This window comes from Pieris rapae, chromosome Z (assembly GCF_905147795.1).
Source record: "Pieris rapae chromosome Z, ilPieRapa1.1, whole genome shotgun sequence".
Taxonomy (NCBI): Eukaryota; Metazoa; Arthropoda; class Insecta; order Lepidoptera; family Pieridae; genus Pieris; species Pieris rapae.
Window position 1 is genome coordinate 5,451,032 of NC_059534.1, and position 17,891 is coordinate 5,468,922.

Sequence of the window (17,891 nt, forward strand, 5' to 3'; positions counted from 1 at the left end):
AAGAATGTTACGGGGGGGGGGGGGGGGGGGCAAAGGATCTCCAAAAATTGCCTGACGTAATACTTGAACGCTCCCTAATACATTTGATTAATTAAAAAAACGATTAATTATCAAGCGTAATTTTTTTTTATGTTAATGAGGCAAATGGGCAGGAGTACCCAGTGACACTCACTCACATTTCCAGACGGCTCGCAAGTGCGTTTTCGGCCTTTAAAACAGTATAATTTATTATTTTACAAATTTATATCGAGGATTATAATGTAATTGAAAAATCTTTGTAAGGGGGTTTGATTTTATTTAAATACAAGAACATGTAAAATATAACATTTTCATGTACTCTGAAAAGCTATACAAAAATACGTGATGACTTTCACTTACAAACTACCAACAAATAATTAATACAATCAAAAATTTATAAAAATAAAGAAATATATAAGCAAGGTCATAACAGAGAAATCGCACTTCCGCTTATAACAAAAACCATATAAAACTTATCCCTCCTATAACACGGTAGATTGATTCCGCGTTATAGGAAACGCGTTGTACTTGGCTCGCATGAAGCGCTTGTATGACTTCACATAACACGTTAAATAGCAATGAATAATAAAAAAATTCTAAGAGAAAACTATATTTCGAACGAAATATGTAATAAGTATAAATCATAAATATAAATCATGATAAATTTTACATAAATGAATATCTATGTTATACGAGGGTCTGAAGTTTGACAAGGTTTTTGTTATTTTGAAGTTTCAACAATATACATACATTACATGTCAAAATACGCAAACAGAAAAAAATAATAATATATTGAGCCCTTTACACCATTATGGGGCCGTTCAAATATTCCGTAAGCAGAATTACTTACAATAAAAGTAAAGTTCCAAAAATAATATATAGTACATAAACACATTAATATTTTGTAGGAATCCTCGAAAATGCACTTCGACTTCAAACATAGACAATGTGTGGTTAAAAAAAAGTAAATAATTACTGATGACGTAATCGTTACGTAAATACTTGAACGGCCTCTATGATGTAGTTTTCATTAAATTATAATACATATTTAAACTTAAACAAATATCTGCAATTTTAGAAAAACTAAGCAATAATCTGTGATTTTGGGCTTGAAGTTTTTGTGACAATTAATGTCAAAAGCGACTAAATTTATATTGTTTCACATAATAACCAATTGTAAATTAATTAACCAATTATCCCTTTAGAAAAATCTGATTTTATGCATTAGACTGCTTAGCAGCTGTCAATATCTCCCTTGAGATGATAAGTCTTTGAATTTGTGATGTACCTTCGTATATTTGGTAGATTTTGGCGTCACGCATTAATTTCTCAACGGGATATTCAGTATTGAATCCATTTCCGCCGAATATCTGAACCGCATCTGTGGCAGCTTTGTTAGCGATTTCTGAAGCGTGGCACTTCGCCACTGAAGCCATCAATGTGTTTCTTTGTCCTACAAAATATTTCCATATATATTATAAAAAATAGCGCTGAAAGTTTTTTTAGAAATCATAATTATTCTCAACTATTATGAACTAAAGCATTTTATTCTATGGTTACCATGGTAACCATTGCCGTAACACACACAATTTAAAATAGGAGAAGTAAAGTTTATGCGAGTGTATAGTGAGGCAAATTTCGTGCTCTTTCTGTCAATACAATTGGCGTAAATTGACCCCACACATTTTTATTCATAGACTAAGAGCTAAAAATGAACTACATATTCTACTACTAAAGAAATTTTGCTGAATTTATAATACATTGTATACTCTATATTTTCTGACAACAGACAATTAAGAAAATTAATTTTATGAACATGTTAAACGAATAGAGTTCAATTTAAGAACGAAAATCAAATTATTTTAAAAAACTACCTATAAATATTGTTAAGTATTTTTATTATTTAGCTTTTAAATAAGAGCCTATATTAGGTCTTTTTATAAGTATTGTTTTGCCAAAGGTACATATAGAAACATCCGCTTTTTATAGAACAAAGGGCAAACGAGGAAGATCACCTGATGTTAAGCGGCCCAAACACATTGCAAGCAGGCCTTTAAGAATTGGCTTTTCTTGAAGGAAGTCGGATTGGTTCAGATAGGTCAATGGGCAGTCGGTTCCATTTCGTATACCACCGACCGCTTATGTAAATCAGTAAGCAACACGTGAGGTTATATGATAAAAATTATTACCGTGATCAACCATCCAGGCTGCCTTTTGCCAGGCAAGTCTGGCACTCTCAACACCAATCGCCATATCAGCGAGCATAAAGGCCACTGCCTGGTGAGTAGCGATTGGTACACCGAATGTTTTGCGTTCCAACGCATATTTTGTCGCTTCATACAAAGCTCGTGCCGCGAGACCGGTGGCGCCAGAAGCGACCTACAAATTTAAATGTAATAAACAACCCTTTAACATAGGTTTAGTATTTATTTCGTGATCATTTTAATAAGGATGGAGATCAGCCTTCTGACATGCTCATTTTTGAGTCTGAGTATTAAACTCAAAAATCGATATGGAAGTTTTGTAAGTACGTAACCTCTATGATTGGAGAACCTTAAAACCGAAAAGACCGGATAGATCTGCACTGATTTTGACGAAACTTGTAACTAATAACTTAATAAATTTGCGGAAAATTTTAACAGCATGGAAGCCTAAAGATGAAGTCCCACATCACACACAAGCTGATATCATCCAAGTCCACCTGACCTTAAGTAAATAAAGTTCCTTTTTGGGAGAGAATAGACGGTTCCCTCCTGCTGTTGGTATGCGAAAACCTCGGGGTTTATTAAACAAAAACGTTTTAGAAAGAAACTACGAATATAACTCTTAGTTAGTTTCTAAGCTAGCTAACTCGAATACACTTATGAAAAGTTACTATTCAGTTATTTATGCTTTACCGAGCTGTGAACTACATTTCTCTACTTAGTCTACCTTTTTTTAGTCGTATACCATAAAGGGAACATTTTGGCACCGTATAGATTTGCTTTTCCAAAATAAAAACCTAAGTGCTAAATTTTTTTTTTCAATTTTTTCTCAATTTCCTCTAAATCAAAATAATTGTGTCATAATTACGGTGGTAATAGTATTATGAATAATGATAGAAGGTTATACTTCTGTAACTTTAAAAAAAGTTCGAATTAATTGGCCCATTGTTCTAATTCAATACATACAGGTGGACGAGTCTTGTCAAAGGCCCCCATAGCGATCTTGAAGCCATCACCTTCACCGAGAAGAACATTCTCTTTGGGCACGCGAACATCTTCGAATGAGATGCCGCGCGTATCAGACGCGCGTTGTCCCATGTTCATTTCCTGGAAAGAATTATTATTAAAGCCCAGACTGGAATATCCTTTTAGTATGTTACATAATATGTTTGGTGTGTATAATTGTTGCAGGTGTCTCCAAGATATAGGCTCACTTAATCAGTGTTGCTGATGGTGATTTCTTTTGTTTTGTGTATGCTGTAATAATTAAATTCATTTTCTTTAACGCAACATTTGGTTTTAAACGTTTCATTTTCGGAGATTAATGTTAATACCTTTTATAAAAAAAAAACACCCGAAGCGCGCGGTGCAATGTTGAAGTCTTTGAAATGTCAGAAAATGGTTACCACGGCAAAAAGGGAAATTATTATGTGGAGCAAGTATGGAACCGTTACTCTAACCTAAAAGAATCCACACTTTTCCTCTATCCTCGACCTGTCGAACTACAGGCTGACCTTGGGTAAAGTCGAGAACTAGAGTAAGATCCAGGGTATGACGTCATCGCATCATCGGTTTTCAATTTTATTGCAAATAGCTACTATTGAGGAAGTGCATACCTTGCGTCCAGGGTTAACGCCGGGCCAATCTCTCTCCACAATAAAGCCAGTAAATGCCTTACTAGCTGGGCATTTGGGGTCCGGGTTTGTTCTCGCCAGCACAAAGTACCTAATTTAATATTTTATAATAAATTTGAAAGAATTATACAAAAAAGAGTAATTGCGCATGCCCAACACAGCGAAAAGAATTACCAGTTGGCGACACCACCATTGGTGATCCACATTTTCTGACCATTGATAATCCATTCGTCACCTTTCTTCACCGCTTTAGTCTTTACTCCAGCCACATCAGACCCGGCACCAGGTTCCGTCACACAGTAAGCCTAAAATAATTCGATACTAGAAGGTAAACTTAGGCGTGGTCCTTGCATGGTTTCGCGGCGTTGTTTCGGGTTTGAAGGTTTGAAGGAACTTAATGATTATCGTTAAGCATTTAATAAAAAATATTTTTATTATTAATGGCACTAATTTGTTATTCACTTGAATAACAACGTTTATATGTATAAAAAATAAATATCTAATGGATTATGGATTCTATATCTCTTATTCGTTTTAGGCATTTAAATAGGCGCAAATAAGTGACGGCTTCATCACTGTCTATATTTTATATTGTTATTCAGTCTAAAGATCCAGAAATAGTCTTTTATAAGGTACCAATTATTAAGATTTTACATAATAACCGCATCTGCATAAGGTAGAATGTCAAAACCCCAACTTATTTATATGCTGTGTATCTTCCAAATTAGTGTTTCCCACCGTCGTTTGTGCCATACTTTAGCCTTTCTAAAATTCTAATATAATATGCACTTTTTTTTCAAATATAACTAAAACCCGAAATTCTAATTTCACATAATTTTATTATTTGAAATTATTATATTAATATTAAGATTTTTATATATTAATTGAGATCCTTGTGCTTAATGCTTCCTGCACAGTGATTTTATATCAGGTTCCAACTTCATTAGCTTCAGTTTGAACTCTCAAGTCTCCTAGTAATATCCAGCCGATTTCAATTGCCCCCTTTTACAATCAAAATGGACACATTGCTCTGGATATTCATACCAATTGTCTCTCCTTTTAGAAGAACAAGTTGTGGTCCAAGCAAGAACCATAGGTTTCATTGTAATCTATTTTTCAACGTTATATGCTACCCAAAATCAACTATACGTTTCTAAGAGGGCATTTTTTTAAATAGTTTAACTTAATACTTACGGCAACAAGAGGTTCGTCGACCAGTCTACCCAAATACTTTTTTTGCTGTTCTTTATTTCCGGCAATAATTACCGGAGTTTGCTGAAAACATTAGATCTCTTAGTAAGATGTAATCCTATCGATATTAATGTAAGTTTGCGATTAGTGACAGTTAACAGTACCTATAGAACCAGGAACCCAGAACCACCCGAATTCGAATATTAAAATAGCAAATAAAACCAATAGACTTTCATATAAAATAATTTTATAGTGAAAATAGTTCTATTGGTTTTAATTTATTAATGTTAGTATATAATTTGAGATGTATTAAATGCAAAGCATGACCATTACCAAGTACCTACTCTTGGAGAGCTTGGACAATTAAAACTTCGATATGTTTACATTAAGAATTGCATCTAAGCCTGGTACTATACGAAACATGCACCAGCTCATGCCATAATTATAGATTGGTATTCGCCACTCACTCCAAGACCACTTGCTTCCAATGCAGTCGCTATGCCTGTACAACCGAACGCAAACTCCTCCCCAATCAAACACCCATCAAAGACTCCCATATTCAATCCACCTGTAATTTAGGATGTATCAAGCGATAAATATGAGTCGATTAAAATGATTAAACCTTTACCACGAGTACATTGAAACACTATCATAGATTAGTTTATGTCAATAACACGTACTACGTGTACGTTTTTATATTTATGGGTGATCAAAGGTGAAATTCACAAGGAAACCTTTATGATGACAGTTGTTTCTACCAACCGCGATTAGAACAAAACTTATCTTTTATCATTAATATAATGTAATAATTATAATTGAAATCACAATAGATAAATTCAAATATAAAGTTATATCATAATGACTTTGTCAATAAATAAACAATTTCAAATATTAGCCAATAATGTCTATAATAATATATCATTTAATGAATCAAATCCCTGCACATTGTACTCGTTAGTACATTCGTACAGTCACTGCTATAAATTAGCGGAAAAGGGAATAACAAAGACATATACAATATATAAATACTTATAAATAGAGAATAAGGTTAGGCCCGAAAAAAAATTATTCACATAAAATATTTATGTTGTTTTTATCCCAGATATAGGTACTATTAACCGTTGAAAGCGACAGGTCAAATCAGTTGAGGCAGTGCCAACATAGAATTAGAGATACAATTTAACCACTTACCTCCGTATCTATAAGTTTTTAAATAATTTCTAAATGAAATAAATTCTAAGGTTACTACTTAATATTTTTTTGTGAAGTACACACTCATTGCTTATGTAAAAGTTTCCAACCGACCTATCTTAATAATAACATATTTAACAAATTCAAAAGTATAGCTAATTATGATTTCGTAAATAAAATTCACAAAGCAATTCGTTACTAAATGATTTTATTTCACCTAATTGCATAATAAATTAATAAAGCAAACTATAGATACGGGGTCTCGTTAATGGAACCAATTTGAACAGCTCATGTTACATATATTTCGGCACCATAGAAGTTTTGATAATCCCAATAACTCACTCCCAAATTTGTTCCACCAACAGCCGTTCCGATGCCGGAACAACCGAAGGAAAACTCTTCACCGATGAGACATTCTTCGAACACTCCCAAATTGCCTACACCCCCTGTAATTACGCCTTTTAATAATGAGAATGTTAAAGGACCACATGCTTTCCTAATAACACAAATAAGAGCGGACGCTCACTCCGACATCAGTGATGTACAAAGATGCCATCATTCCTGAACAGCCGAAAGCTATCTCTTCGCACACTATACAACTCTCCGTAACGCCTAAGCCTAACCCGCCTGAAATAAAAATGCCATATAGTCCAAGGATGAAGTTCACCGTCCAATCTAAGAATGAAGACGAGAAAAATCTGCAACTATCCTATAGAATTTACACAATAAAAACTTGTATACTTATCACACAGCTACGCATGTATACGCTTTTCTCGTTTTAAATCAAATTGCTAATAATTACTATATTTCTATCCTTAATACCATCACACCCAAAGGCCACATTTTCAGTTACCAAACAAGCGTCAAAGGCATCTAGACCCAATATCATTCAGATTAATCTGTGTATAGAGAATTATTCAAATAAAACGATACATTTTAATCGGCATTCATATGTTATCTTATGTGTGTAGCTTATAATTGAAAATAGATAAATGGACCTGGAAGGAGCTACTAGAATCATCTTTATATTTTATTTAACGTTCAAAAGTGCCATTTTAGGTGGACTAATTGGAATAAATGATTTGACTTTTTGACTTTGAGATTGAGATGTTTTTCTGAACTGAGAAAGATTAAATTTATGCCTAATATGCCATGGTCATAAACTAGATAAATAAGTAGTAGGTGACTGCAATATTCAGCCGAATTAACTGTTTTCGACTTGTTTTAATCGATTTATTGCAATGTTTTCGACTCTTGGATTGTGGTTAATAAATTCTAAAAACCTACCTTCTGTTTGTAGTCCAGCCGTCTTGGAGAAGGATATAAAAAATAGTCATAAGTTATCTTTGTAATATAAATGGAATATTATTAATTATATTCTAAATGTTTTAGTTAAATTCATACCGCCTTTACGCCTTCCTAGGAAATTCCAAAGAAAATAAATATAATTTCAAATTAAACTACAGATTAGATTATTGTACTTTGTACTTTCGGATGATTACGTAACTTATTTATTGATAGACGCAGATTATAAAGTAAAATCAACACGCAAATATGACTAACCCAATGTGAATAATGAAGGTGACAAATATTGCGTCCGAACAAACAAATATTAGACAGTCAAAATTAAATGTGTTACGTTAAAATATACACGTACGTTACGTTTAAATATAACTAAATATTAAAAAACCTAGCGCTGCAAATTTATAGGTATTATTTTTCTTAATAGGCAAGTTGGTGATCAGCCTTCTACGCCTGACAAAAGATCAAGTCATGATTGTGATTAGTTGTGATTCGCGTCCCTGACATTGTCGGTCCATTTTAAATAATATATAAAATTTAATTTGAAACACTCAAAATTACTCGTTCCGTGACCTTCGGACACAAATGTAACTTTAGAAGTGTGAATAATTTTATGATTAATTAAGGACGATTGTTTTTGTCAGTAAATTTAACTATAACAAAAACGCTTCTTAGGTCTGGGCTATATTTGCTGTATGTATTACGTGAGCATTTGCAATAGACAAGTAGGTGAACAACCTTCTGGCTTGTTGGGTCTAAGGCATGACGGTTTCTTCAGGATTTTTCCCTTACCGTACGAACGAGTTAAATGGGAATATACCCTGTGTCTAGACAAAAAGACCACTGCTGTATAGCCAGGGCTCATACCTAAGACCTCAGGAATGAGAGTTGCACGCTGAATCCACTAGGCCAATGCCGCTCTTAATTAATCTAACTATATAAATGCAACTACATAAACATTTGAAAGTGAGATGACATTACCACAGTGTTCAGGAATATGTCCATTCATAAGCCCGAGCTCCCAGGCCTTCTTGACAATGGGCCATGGGTACTCCCCAGACTTGTCATATTGAGCTGCTACTGGCGTAATTTCTTCGCGAGTAAACTTCCTTGCCAATTCTTGAAGTGCTTTTTGTTCATCAGAGAGTTCTTAAACAATGAATGATTACTATTAAAGAAAGAGTTATTTGAACTAAATTATCAAATTTCATTACAAATAAGCGTATATTAAAATGTAAATGCCTCGAAATCTAATTTAGAAATAACATCTTTACTCGATGAGTAACTCCGCTAATTATGTCAAAAACAAATTGAATTTTGACACACGAAAGACATAGGTCACGTTAAGTATCAACTCTGAATCTAAAATAACTTAAGCAACGAGAGTAAAGTTCGGTGCCGGATGAAAAACTTTGTTTGACGCTGGGTAATAACTAGCTTTAATTATTTAAAATATGAACTTATAACTAAGATAACATTAGGGGTAGTGGGGTTGCAATACTGGATTAACAAAAAAAGTTCAATTTGAATCTGGGGTGTTAATTTTTAGTCCTATATCGTGTGATCGTTATTATATTATAATTAAGGACACATAAAATCCACATGCAGATATATGGCTACTGTTAAATTCAATTCCACATGTCGACGTATAAACAATATTATATTAGAAATTACTAATTAAAAATTGTATTTAGTTTACATTTAGTTTGAATATATAGTAGTATAATTAAAGTTTATTACGTATCTTGTATTACGTAAGAGATTTTAGGTGTAGAAAAGTTTAGAATAACCGTTTAAAATAATAATAGTACTATGAACCGATTTGAAACATATTTATTCTATCATTATCACCACCATCATCAGTTTCCAGCAGGAATATATTGGTGCGATTTACATTTAAACGCGCCTTAATGTTAAAGAAGAAACCGTTGCTTCCTATTTGATACATATGTATTAGATTTTTATTGAATAGTCTTGGGTTTAGATACAGATTTTGTTTATTTCGCTGTTTGCATTTGATATAAATGTAGTATAATTTATATAGATTAGATAATTCTCCTTCTTAATACTTCAATCTAGAACTCTCCTACTGCACACTAAAACTGCTTGCTTCAAGTCAAAGATGTAACAATAATAAAAATCACCTTATCCATCACCATCTATTTTTTTATAATTTATATTAAATAATTTTATCAGCCAAAAAAATCTATTTTACGATAAAGATTTCCACATTGGCATATTATATCTGTGTTAGATATTGACTTAACCTAAATGACTCAGATAAGAAAATTAAATAGAATTTGTGTTAACATAAGATGCAATATTTTCAAACTGATAAATATTATTATATTTGGGTATTTGTATGAAAGTTAGCTGATTATAACTAATAATTAATAATGGTCATGACAATTACGAGGGCGTAACAAAATTCACAGACTCTACATTCAAAATGTATATATCCGCCAATGATACATACTGCTGAGCAGGTGCTAATGTGGTACAGTATATGATAGAGCTGGCAGTTAATGTTAATTTAGATGCATGTAATTAGTTTTAACGGCTAATCGCATGGCTGGATGCGGACAAGGCTGTTACCGTTACCTGCCTAGGGCGATTGCTGGTGGCGCCGTGGGGTTTTAGTGGATATGCACAGTACCTAGTCTCACATAACCCTTCACCACCAGGCAACCGTGAAGCCAGAGCATATGCGTAACATATTACCTCACAAAAAATGATGAATGTAATTACTTTATTGACATTCATCTGTGTAAATTTGTGTTACTTAAATTAAAATATTGAGTATTGCTCTTTGTTCTCTACTCTATCTATTTCTCTCTACTCTATCTAGTTCATAGAAAAGGTTCTTCTGTGTTGCTTATCTCTATATGTACACTTAAACTTTATTTATAACTAAAGTTTAGCCACATATTTTATACTAACCTAAGTCTGCTTGGTATTCTGATATCAACCAGAGGCAATGGTATCTTAATCTTTTTAGTGGCATGTAAAATTTACAATATATTTATATTTTATTTTTATATAGATAACATGCAAATAGCATTTTTGTAAGGAAATAATTGAGAGTTTATTAAGTTATTTGTATGTTTTAACATTTTAGAATTAATAATTAAATATAATAATTAAAGTGTTGCTCAGTTGTTATGTAATTAGTAAACAAATTAATATCAATTTATTTCTTCTAAATTAAACCTACTTAATTATAATAACTAAACAGATGAAAAGAATGGTTACGTGTTTTTGAAAGAGCCTGAAGTAGTGAATGAGTAATTGATCATATTTGTTATTTGTTGTTACTCCTTGTTACATTTGCACAAAATATTTACATTTCTTTCCTTACCAAAGCACAAGCCAGTAGTTGGGATTTCTTTGGCTTGAGATGCACTTGATACAGATGTGGAGAAAGTGCGGTAGATTGGCCTGGCAGCACGCACAATCTGTAAGTATATAATAACATTATACACCACACATGCTTTACATAATACAGATATAAAGTGGAATGAAAGTTGAAATGTGGTCTTTTGAGTAGAAACAGAAAGTGAATTCAGATTACAACAAAATGTTGTGAAGAGGACATGGATTATAGCTGCACTTTTTATTTTGACTTTTTGCTCTGCAGTGATAAAAGTATCAATGGATTAAAACCAACCAGTTGTCTAAATACATTATAATTGTATTGGTTTAGTTACCACAAATGGCTTAATAAAACAGACATAGAAATTTGTTAGGTCTGTGTGGTAGTAGGTATCCAGTAGTCTATGGAAAGGCTTACAAATAACACCGAACAAAAGTTGTATCAAATTAAAAAATAAATAAATAAAAGACAAACCATCATTCACTTGCTTTTGATAAACATATGCCTACATGACAACAGCTAAGCCAAAAACAAAGGAGTATTTATATCAGCATTAAACATACATATTAAATGATTACTTTAAAATTACAATGTTACACTATGATATGGGAAAAGTTGTATAAGTATGTCACACAGATAGGATTATACTACAAGCAAATGTTAAAATAATGCCAAAGTTTACAAAAATCAATACTTAACTTGCATGCTTAAACAAGTATGTAGTGTAGTATAAATATATATTCAATGTCCCTAAAGGGTACCTGATTCCCTTAGTGTTACAATTCTTTAAAATGCTATTTCTATGGTATGTTTAATCGCTTCGCCAATTATCGTGATACGCATAAAACTGTCTTAACTACTTGTTATGTTCCATTGAACTTTGGACTTTGTATCTACAATCTACGGTCGTGGAGATGTACCAGTATATTACACATAGTAAATTTAGATTTTAGGGTAAAACATTGCCAGAGCATTTATTAACATACTTTTAATATTTGAAAGCTGCGATATATCACGAGAAAGATTTTGGCTAATTTAAAACAAAGATAATTTTAATTTTAAAAGACTTACTTGGCTTAGAGGATTCATAATGGTCGACCTGAGATAATTCCTTTTTTCTTATTAATAGCTGTATGGGATTGATACAATACAATACAGTGGCCACGTCCGATATTAATAAACTTTCGATTTATAATAAGAATTGCGAAATATCAAATCCCAAAAATGGTCGATTGCAACAGGCTTTTGTAGCCACTAGCCAGTGATGCCAACTTCTACAGAATGTTTTCCCTAAGAAAAACTTTAAATACGATTTAAAAGGCCTAAAGTTTTTGTTGTACTCTCTGTTTGAGTGGTAAATTATAATATGCGAACAAAGTTAATGAATTATTGACAGTTTAGAAGGCAATGCCAACAGTAATGAAACTGTTACAAATTCTTCGATTATTATTCTTATTGATTTCAACGATGAAAGAGAATCTCAGAGTTGAGAAAAATATTAAGTAATGATCCCTCTGACTCTCACTCGTTAAAGGTGCTAGTGCCCTGCAGTGGGATGTATATAGACTGATGATGATTATGAATAACTAAGCTATTGCTTGAGTCACATAGTAAATGTTATTATTTTTTATAAACGTATACTTAAGGAGATGGATTTTGATTATGTTTACTACCAATCAAAAAGGAACATTATACTTAACGCTGGCTAATGCACAAACAGAGCCAAAAAAAAAGGAACATTATAAGGTAACGAGATGACATAAGTCTACAAATATACTAACGCCACGAAACTAAACCGCGAAACTGAAGAGCATAATGACTTGGATAGTAGGCCTTCATTCTCGGTTCATGTTCTCTGAAAAAGTGCTGGCAAATTAAAGAAATTGCAGGTCCAAATGAAAGTAGTTTAATTGAAGCGAAGAATTTTCTCCACCTGCTTATTGTCGGGTGTACTGGTCAACTAGCGTATCTGCTGACTACCACTTCGATGTAAATAAAGAAAATATTACAAAAATTACCATATCTATCATCTGATGAAGAACACGAAATGGAAGTGGAATTTATTTAATCGTTTTCTAGTTCTGAATGTTTTAAGTTATTTGTATGATTGAAATGATTTGTAATAGAATAGTACATATTATAGTAATTTACGATTATTTATATATCTTAAGAACCCAATGGATAACACACAATCACACACACAATCTTCATTTAAATAATAAATATACTTCATTGTTGCAATAAATATGCCCTTTAATGCTACACATAAATAAAAATTAAACAGTATCAAGACCATTTCAATTTCCCAAGTATTTCCCATAACAAATTTTTAATTCCCTATTTGCTATGAGATTCCTGTAGAACTATACCTTAAGTATTTGTTTAAATGTTTGTTTTAATTGGACTGATTAGTAGTTGATTGTGTTTTTATTGTCTGTGATAGAAGCCATAGATAGAAAGAGTACGAGAAATTTTGTTCCTACTCTCTGATCTGTGATTACTTTATACTGACATCCTTTTGTAATTACACATATATTTTTTAGTTGATTTTTAGTGTAGATTCAGACTAATTATCAGTATTCTATATTTATTATTTACAGTTTAACATTTTTTCAGTAAAACAAAATTCAGATTTTGTTATCCAGTAAGTGTAAAGAATTGTGTATTTTTATAAGAGAAGTATACAATTATTAAGAACACAAAATGTTGAGTGGTTTCTGTAAACTAAGTAAAAGTTATTTTTCTTTACTTAATGCTACGGCAAAAAAACACTCCATAAATGTTGTTAGGCAAAACTCGAAGTTTACTTCTGGCAAATCTATTAGACTGCAAAAGGTAAAAGAGAAGGAACCCGGAGAAGTAATTAAATGGATGTTATTGGTATAGTAATTTTATTATTATTACATATTAAATTTTTGATAAGTGCTATAATTTATAAAATTACTTTTCATTTGAAGGTTATACCAGTTGGCTCCTTTGGCTTAGGTTGTTGGCAAGCATATCGCCTACAATGGAAGTTAGAACTTATAGACCGAATGCAAGCAACAACAAATTCTTCGCCTGTGGATATCCCACATGAGTATGTAAGCTGTTACTAAAATAAGATGATGACTTAAAAGATTTTTCATTTATTTCTTAGTTTTGGCTATTGTAATATAATGTAGCTACTGTAGTTAATCCTAATAATATTACAGTTTTCATGAACTTGATAATATGGAATATAAACCTGTAAAAGTTCGAGGAGAGTTTCTGCATGATAAAGAAATTTTAATAGGCCCAAGAGCTCTGGTTGAAAATGAAAGCTTGCCAAGAGTTGGTTCACTTGTATCAGATCCTAAAAAAAACCAAGGTTGGCTGGTTGTCACACCATTTAAATTGTCAGATTCTGGGTAAGTTATTATTGCTTAAAAAATTATATTCAATATAAAATTTAAATTTAGTCTTAGATTTATATGGGATTGCATCTTTTCTGATACTGAAATAAAAGGGACATATTTCAATTGTAGTGAGGTAATCTTAATAAATCGTGGTTGGATACACCAAGGACTTCGCCCAAAGGAAAAGCGTCAAGCATCAATGATTAAAGGTGAAGTTGAACTTACTGGAATTGTCCGATTAACAGAAGCAAGAAGTCCGTTTATGCCAAAAAATAATCCCGTTAAAGGTTCATGGTTCTATAGGTATGACAAATTATTATATTCACCTTAGTTTAGGCCTCAAATTACTGAAGAATGAAATCTTCTGTACTTTTGTATGTTAACAATGGTTCTCAGTTTTCTGCTAATTCAGGCTTATTCTAATATATACTAAGACTATTTCTTGTATATAGACTTTATACAAAGTAATTTTAGATTTTTAAATAGTGACACCAAAGGAAACTAAATTTTATTTTTAGGGATTTGTATCAAATGAGTGCATACTTAGGATGTGCCCCAGTATGGATAGACGCAAGAGGCAATCCGGAGCCTCCAGAAGGTTGGCCTTTGCCCAATCAAACACGAGTCAATCTAAGAAATGAACATATGTCATATCTTATAACCTGGTACATGTTGTCAGCATTTACTGCAATTATGTGGCATCGCTACTTTATAAGAAAACTCCCTCTTGTTTAAAGCATAATTGTTTGTTTGTAGTATAACAAATATATATTACAATGTCATTTTTTTTACAATGTGTAGTCCCTTATTAAGAGAGCCTTACAACCTAATAAATCTAGTCCCATAGGAAACAGTTATTGCTTTGATTAATGGAACAGAGAGTTAATAGCAATTTATAATCAATAATTTAGAATTAAGAGGTAATGAGAAAATGTATATGGATTACACCGATCTTAAAATTGAAATAGAAATAAAGTTTATTTTGATGAATTGTTTTTTCATGTTCGTATATTTTAATAAACAATATAGTACTAGTAAAAATATTTAAAAAATAATAAAATGAATTAAAATATTTGGTCTCTGTCGTAGTGTACCTTAACGCTGGTAGCATTTTCCTTTCTGTATTGCGAGAAAATACATAAACGTGAAAAATAAAACATGGCTTGACTGGATGTAGGATAGTGAAAATTTCCTCCTATTATATAGGGACGATCCTCGACCAATCTATGTACTAACTAGTATTTTCAGGATATCATCTTTGTGTCTCCTTAATTTACATATAAATTGTGGCCGTCGCTACAAGTCAATATAATAATAGACATGCAGAATAATGTGACTTCTGTAATTTCCAACTTTTGATTTATAATGCTGTGTTGTTTATTGTCTATTACAAAAACACATTATGTGTGTAATCGAGTCTCAAGATAATTACAATTTATTATACAGAATGACTTCCTTTACACTTTAAATTTGGCCGACATATATATGATCATAAAACATAAGAACCTAAAATATAAATGGTATTTAATATAAAACCTATTAATTAATATTGAAAAAGTAGAGGAATGGAAATGAAAATATGTAGGTATTGTGAAAATACCTAGAATTTTATTAATACCCACGCTAAACATACTTAACTAAAATGATTAAACACTGAGAAACTTGTGTTCTATTTTTTTGGAAATATAGATTAAATTTGTAAATAATTTAATTCTTTATCATATATAATGTATAATATAATATGTATTTGTTGTTGCTGTTTCTACATAGAGCCATGTGAAGTGCTATTTGCCAGTAATTTTCACCAAATTCTGTTTTCTAACAAGTGAATGACCTTCAGTATCTAGTTTTATTTTTAGGTTATTTCATTATTTATATGCAAAGCCGCAGATTCTCTTCAGAGGTATGAGTATTGATCTCTCGACATCTGCAGCGCTGATATATCTTAAGATCGCGCGAAACAAAAACTCAGTATGAAACTAAGAATTCAGGAAGAAGTAAGGAAAGGAAGGTGCCTGTCTCGCGTTAGTCATTTTTATCGACCCGTCTTTACTGCCCAGTTGAAAGATAACAGCGAGATTGCATTTTGAAATACAATATCAAGCCTTGCAAATGCCAACGCTATCCGCTATTAGTATAGAAAAACATAATTTTTGTTTAATTTATTCCTTATTTTTGTAAATTTTAATTTGAAATAATTTCAAAGAAGGTTATGTTAATGAGTAAGTAGCTATAATTATAAAGGTTAAAGGATTTATTACGAGTTTCCTAAGTGAAGGGCATATTTGTAGGTATTAACAATTGTAAGCCCATTATGTATAGCTAATAAGTCATAATAATGATCGAACAAAATAGAATTTAAACGATAAACATTCTGACAGTATCTAGGAAAGTCATGATTGTCTTGACCTAAATGATTTAGATAAAGGTGGTTTAGGTGCTAAATTATAATTAAAGACCTGAAATCACGATTCCACTTTTATCGTCTTATTTGGCGGCAATCAGAATAATGGTGCCGGTTAAATAATTAGTCGTATACTCTCTACAATTACACCACACACTTTGTGTGAATATGTATGGTATATAGGTATGAGTTAAAATTATTTTCTTTACGCTATACTTTCCCATGTTTATGATTAAATTATTATATTATCCATCAATAAAAGGCTGTAAAAATGAGTATAAATTTTTTGTGTCTTAATGTATAAAGGTGCCATTAAGGGTGATTCAAAGTAATATCCAAACTAAAGTAGCCATTCTACGGGTTATTACACAATAAATTCCAACATTTTTTCCTCTCAAATTAATGTGTTGTTTGAGAACTATCATTCGTTTATCGTTTTTATACGGTTGCGGTATTTGTATGGAACGTTAAATACGTTCATACTCCAGTCATCAGTAATTGTACCTAAGTAGGATCATAAATATACAGCCAGTGATCTGTTTACCTTTCTAGTAGAATATTTATTTATTATCTTTAAAATTAATTACAATAAGTATCAAGATAGGGAATTGATAGCTTTCTTGAACTTTGAACCTAAGAAAACAGAATACCTGATACTTAGAAAAATAATAGTGTCAAATATCGTTTGTAAATCTTAGACCATCTAGTTTTTTTACCAAGATTTTTCATATTTTATTTTAATAAGACGCAATTTTATCAAAAAGTACGTCAACATTTACTTCTTTATTTTGCCTGCCCAATTTTAAATAACTAACATGGAGGCAGTTTGTTGAATTAACCGACGACAAAAGTTTAATATTTTTTCGTTATCAAAGTCCCCCAGAAGCATGTCAATTCTCCCATAATAAGTAATTAAACAGGCTGTGGTGTGGTGTTAAATTTATATTAAAAGTAGTGAAATGAAATTACGTTTGAGTTGATTCAGTTTTTATTATTTCACTCAAATTAATATTGAAATAATTCTCGATAAGAGGAAAGGCGCGGTTACATTAATTACAAACACAAAACCACTTAATTATGTAAATATTTACCATCTTACAAAAACAAAATGAGTCTAATTACATTCTTGCCTCTAAAGTACTCTTTCGTCTCTATCCTTCAAATTATGTTTAGTTTTTACAAATAAGAGGTTAAGGG

General features: G+C 31.7%; 2 protein-coding genes across 4 annotated transcripts; one reads left to right on the forward strand and one right to left on the reverse strand.

Moving 5' to 3' along the window:
- Window positions 1-280: 280 nt before the first annotated feature.
- LOC111000704 (probable medium-chain specific acyl-CoA dehydrogenase, mitochondrial) lies at window positions 281-12,190 on the reverse strand. 3 transcript variants are annotated; one of them, XM_022270262.2, is made up of 10 exons: window positions 11,985-12,190; window positions 10,899-10,995; window positions 8,522-8,689; window positions 5,515-5,615; window positions 5,051-5,131; window positions 4,031-4,161; window positions 3,839-3,947; window positions 3,189-3,329; window positions 2,208-2,397; window positions 281-1,471 (listed from the first exon to the last, which is right to left on the reverse strand). In XM_022270262.2, the coding sequence occupies exons 1-10, from the start codon at window positions 12,000-12,002 to the stop codon at window positions 1,236-1,238; spliced, it is 1,272 nt and encodes a 423-aa protein (XP_022125954.1). In that variant the 5' UTR covers window positions 12,003-12,190; the 3' UTR covers window positions 281-1,235. The 3 variants fall into 3 exon arrangements, with proteins under 3 accessions (XP_022125954.1, XP_022125947.1, XP_022125963.1); XM_022270255.2 differs by lacking the exon at window positions 5,515-5,615 and adding an exon at window positions 6,581-6,684; XM_022270271.2 differs by lacking the exons at window positions 5,515-5,615; window positions 11,985-12,190 and adding exons at window positions 6,581-6,684; window positions 11,388-11,408.
- A 1,242-nt stretch (window positions 12,191-13,432) lies between these two features.
- LOC111000349 (surfeit locus protein 1) lies at window positions 13,433-15,280 on the forward strand. Its single transcript, XM_022269755.2, has 5 exons — window positions 13,433-13,793; window positions 13,871-13,992; window positions 14,108-14,302; window positions 14,420-14,593; window positions 14,809-15,280. Exons 1-5 carry the CDS (start codon window positions 13,617-13,619, stop codon window positions 15,023-15,025), a joined length of 885 nt encoding a protein of 294 aa, XP_022125447.2. The 5' UTR covers window positions 13,433-13,616; the 3' UTR covers window positions 15,026-15,280.
- The last annotated feature ends 2,611 nt before the right edge of the window (window positions 15,281-17,891 follow it).

Excerpts from the sequence above, each read along its gene's own strand:
- LOC111000349 (XM_022269755.2), top strand. The coding sequence starts at position 13,617 with ATGTTGAGTGGTTTCTGTAAACTAAGTAAAAGTTATTTTTCTTTACTT. Across the intron at positions 13,794-13,870 it reads TAATTAAATGGATGTTATTG|GTTATACCAGTTGGCTCCTT; the intron begins GTATAGTAATTT and ends TTTCATTTGAAG. Across the intron at positions 13,993-14,107 it reads CCTGTGGATATCCCACATGA|TTTTCATGAACTTGATAATA; the intron begins GTATGTAAGCTG and ends ATAATATTACAG.
- LOC111000704 (XM_022270255.2), bottom strand. Across the intron at positions 8,690-10,898 it reads AACTACTGGCTTGTGCTTTG|AACTCTCTGATGAACAAAAA; the intron begins GTAAGGAAAGAA and ends TCATTGTTTAAG. Across the intron at positions 2,398-3,188 it reads TTGACAAGACTCGTCCACCT|GTCGCTTCTGGCGCCACCGG; the intron begins GTATGTATTGAA and ends TTAAATTTGTAG.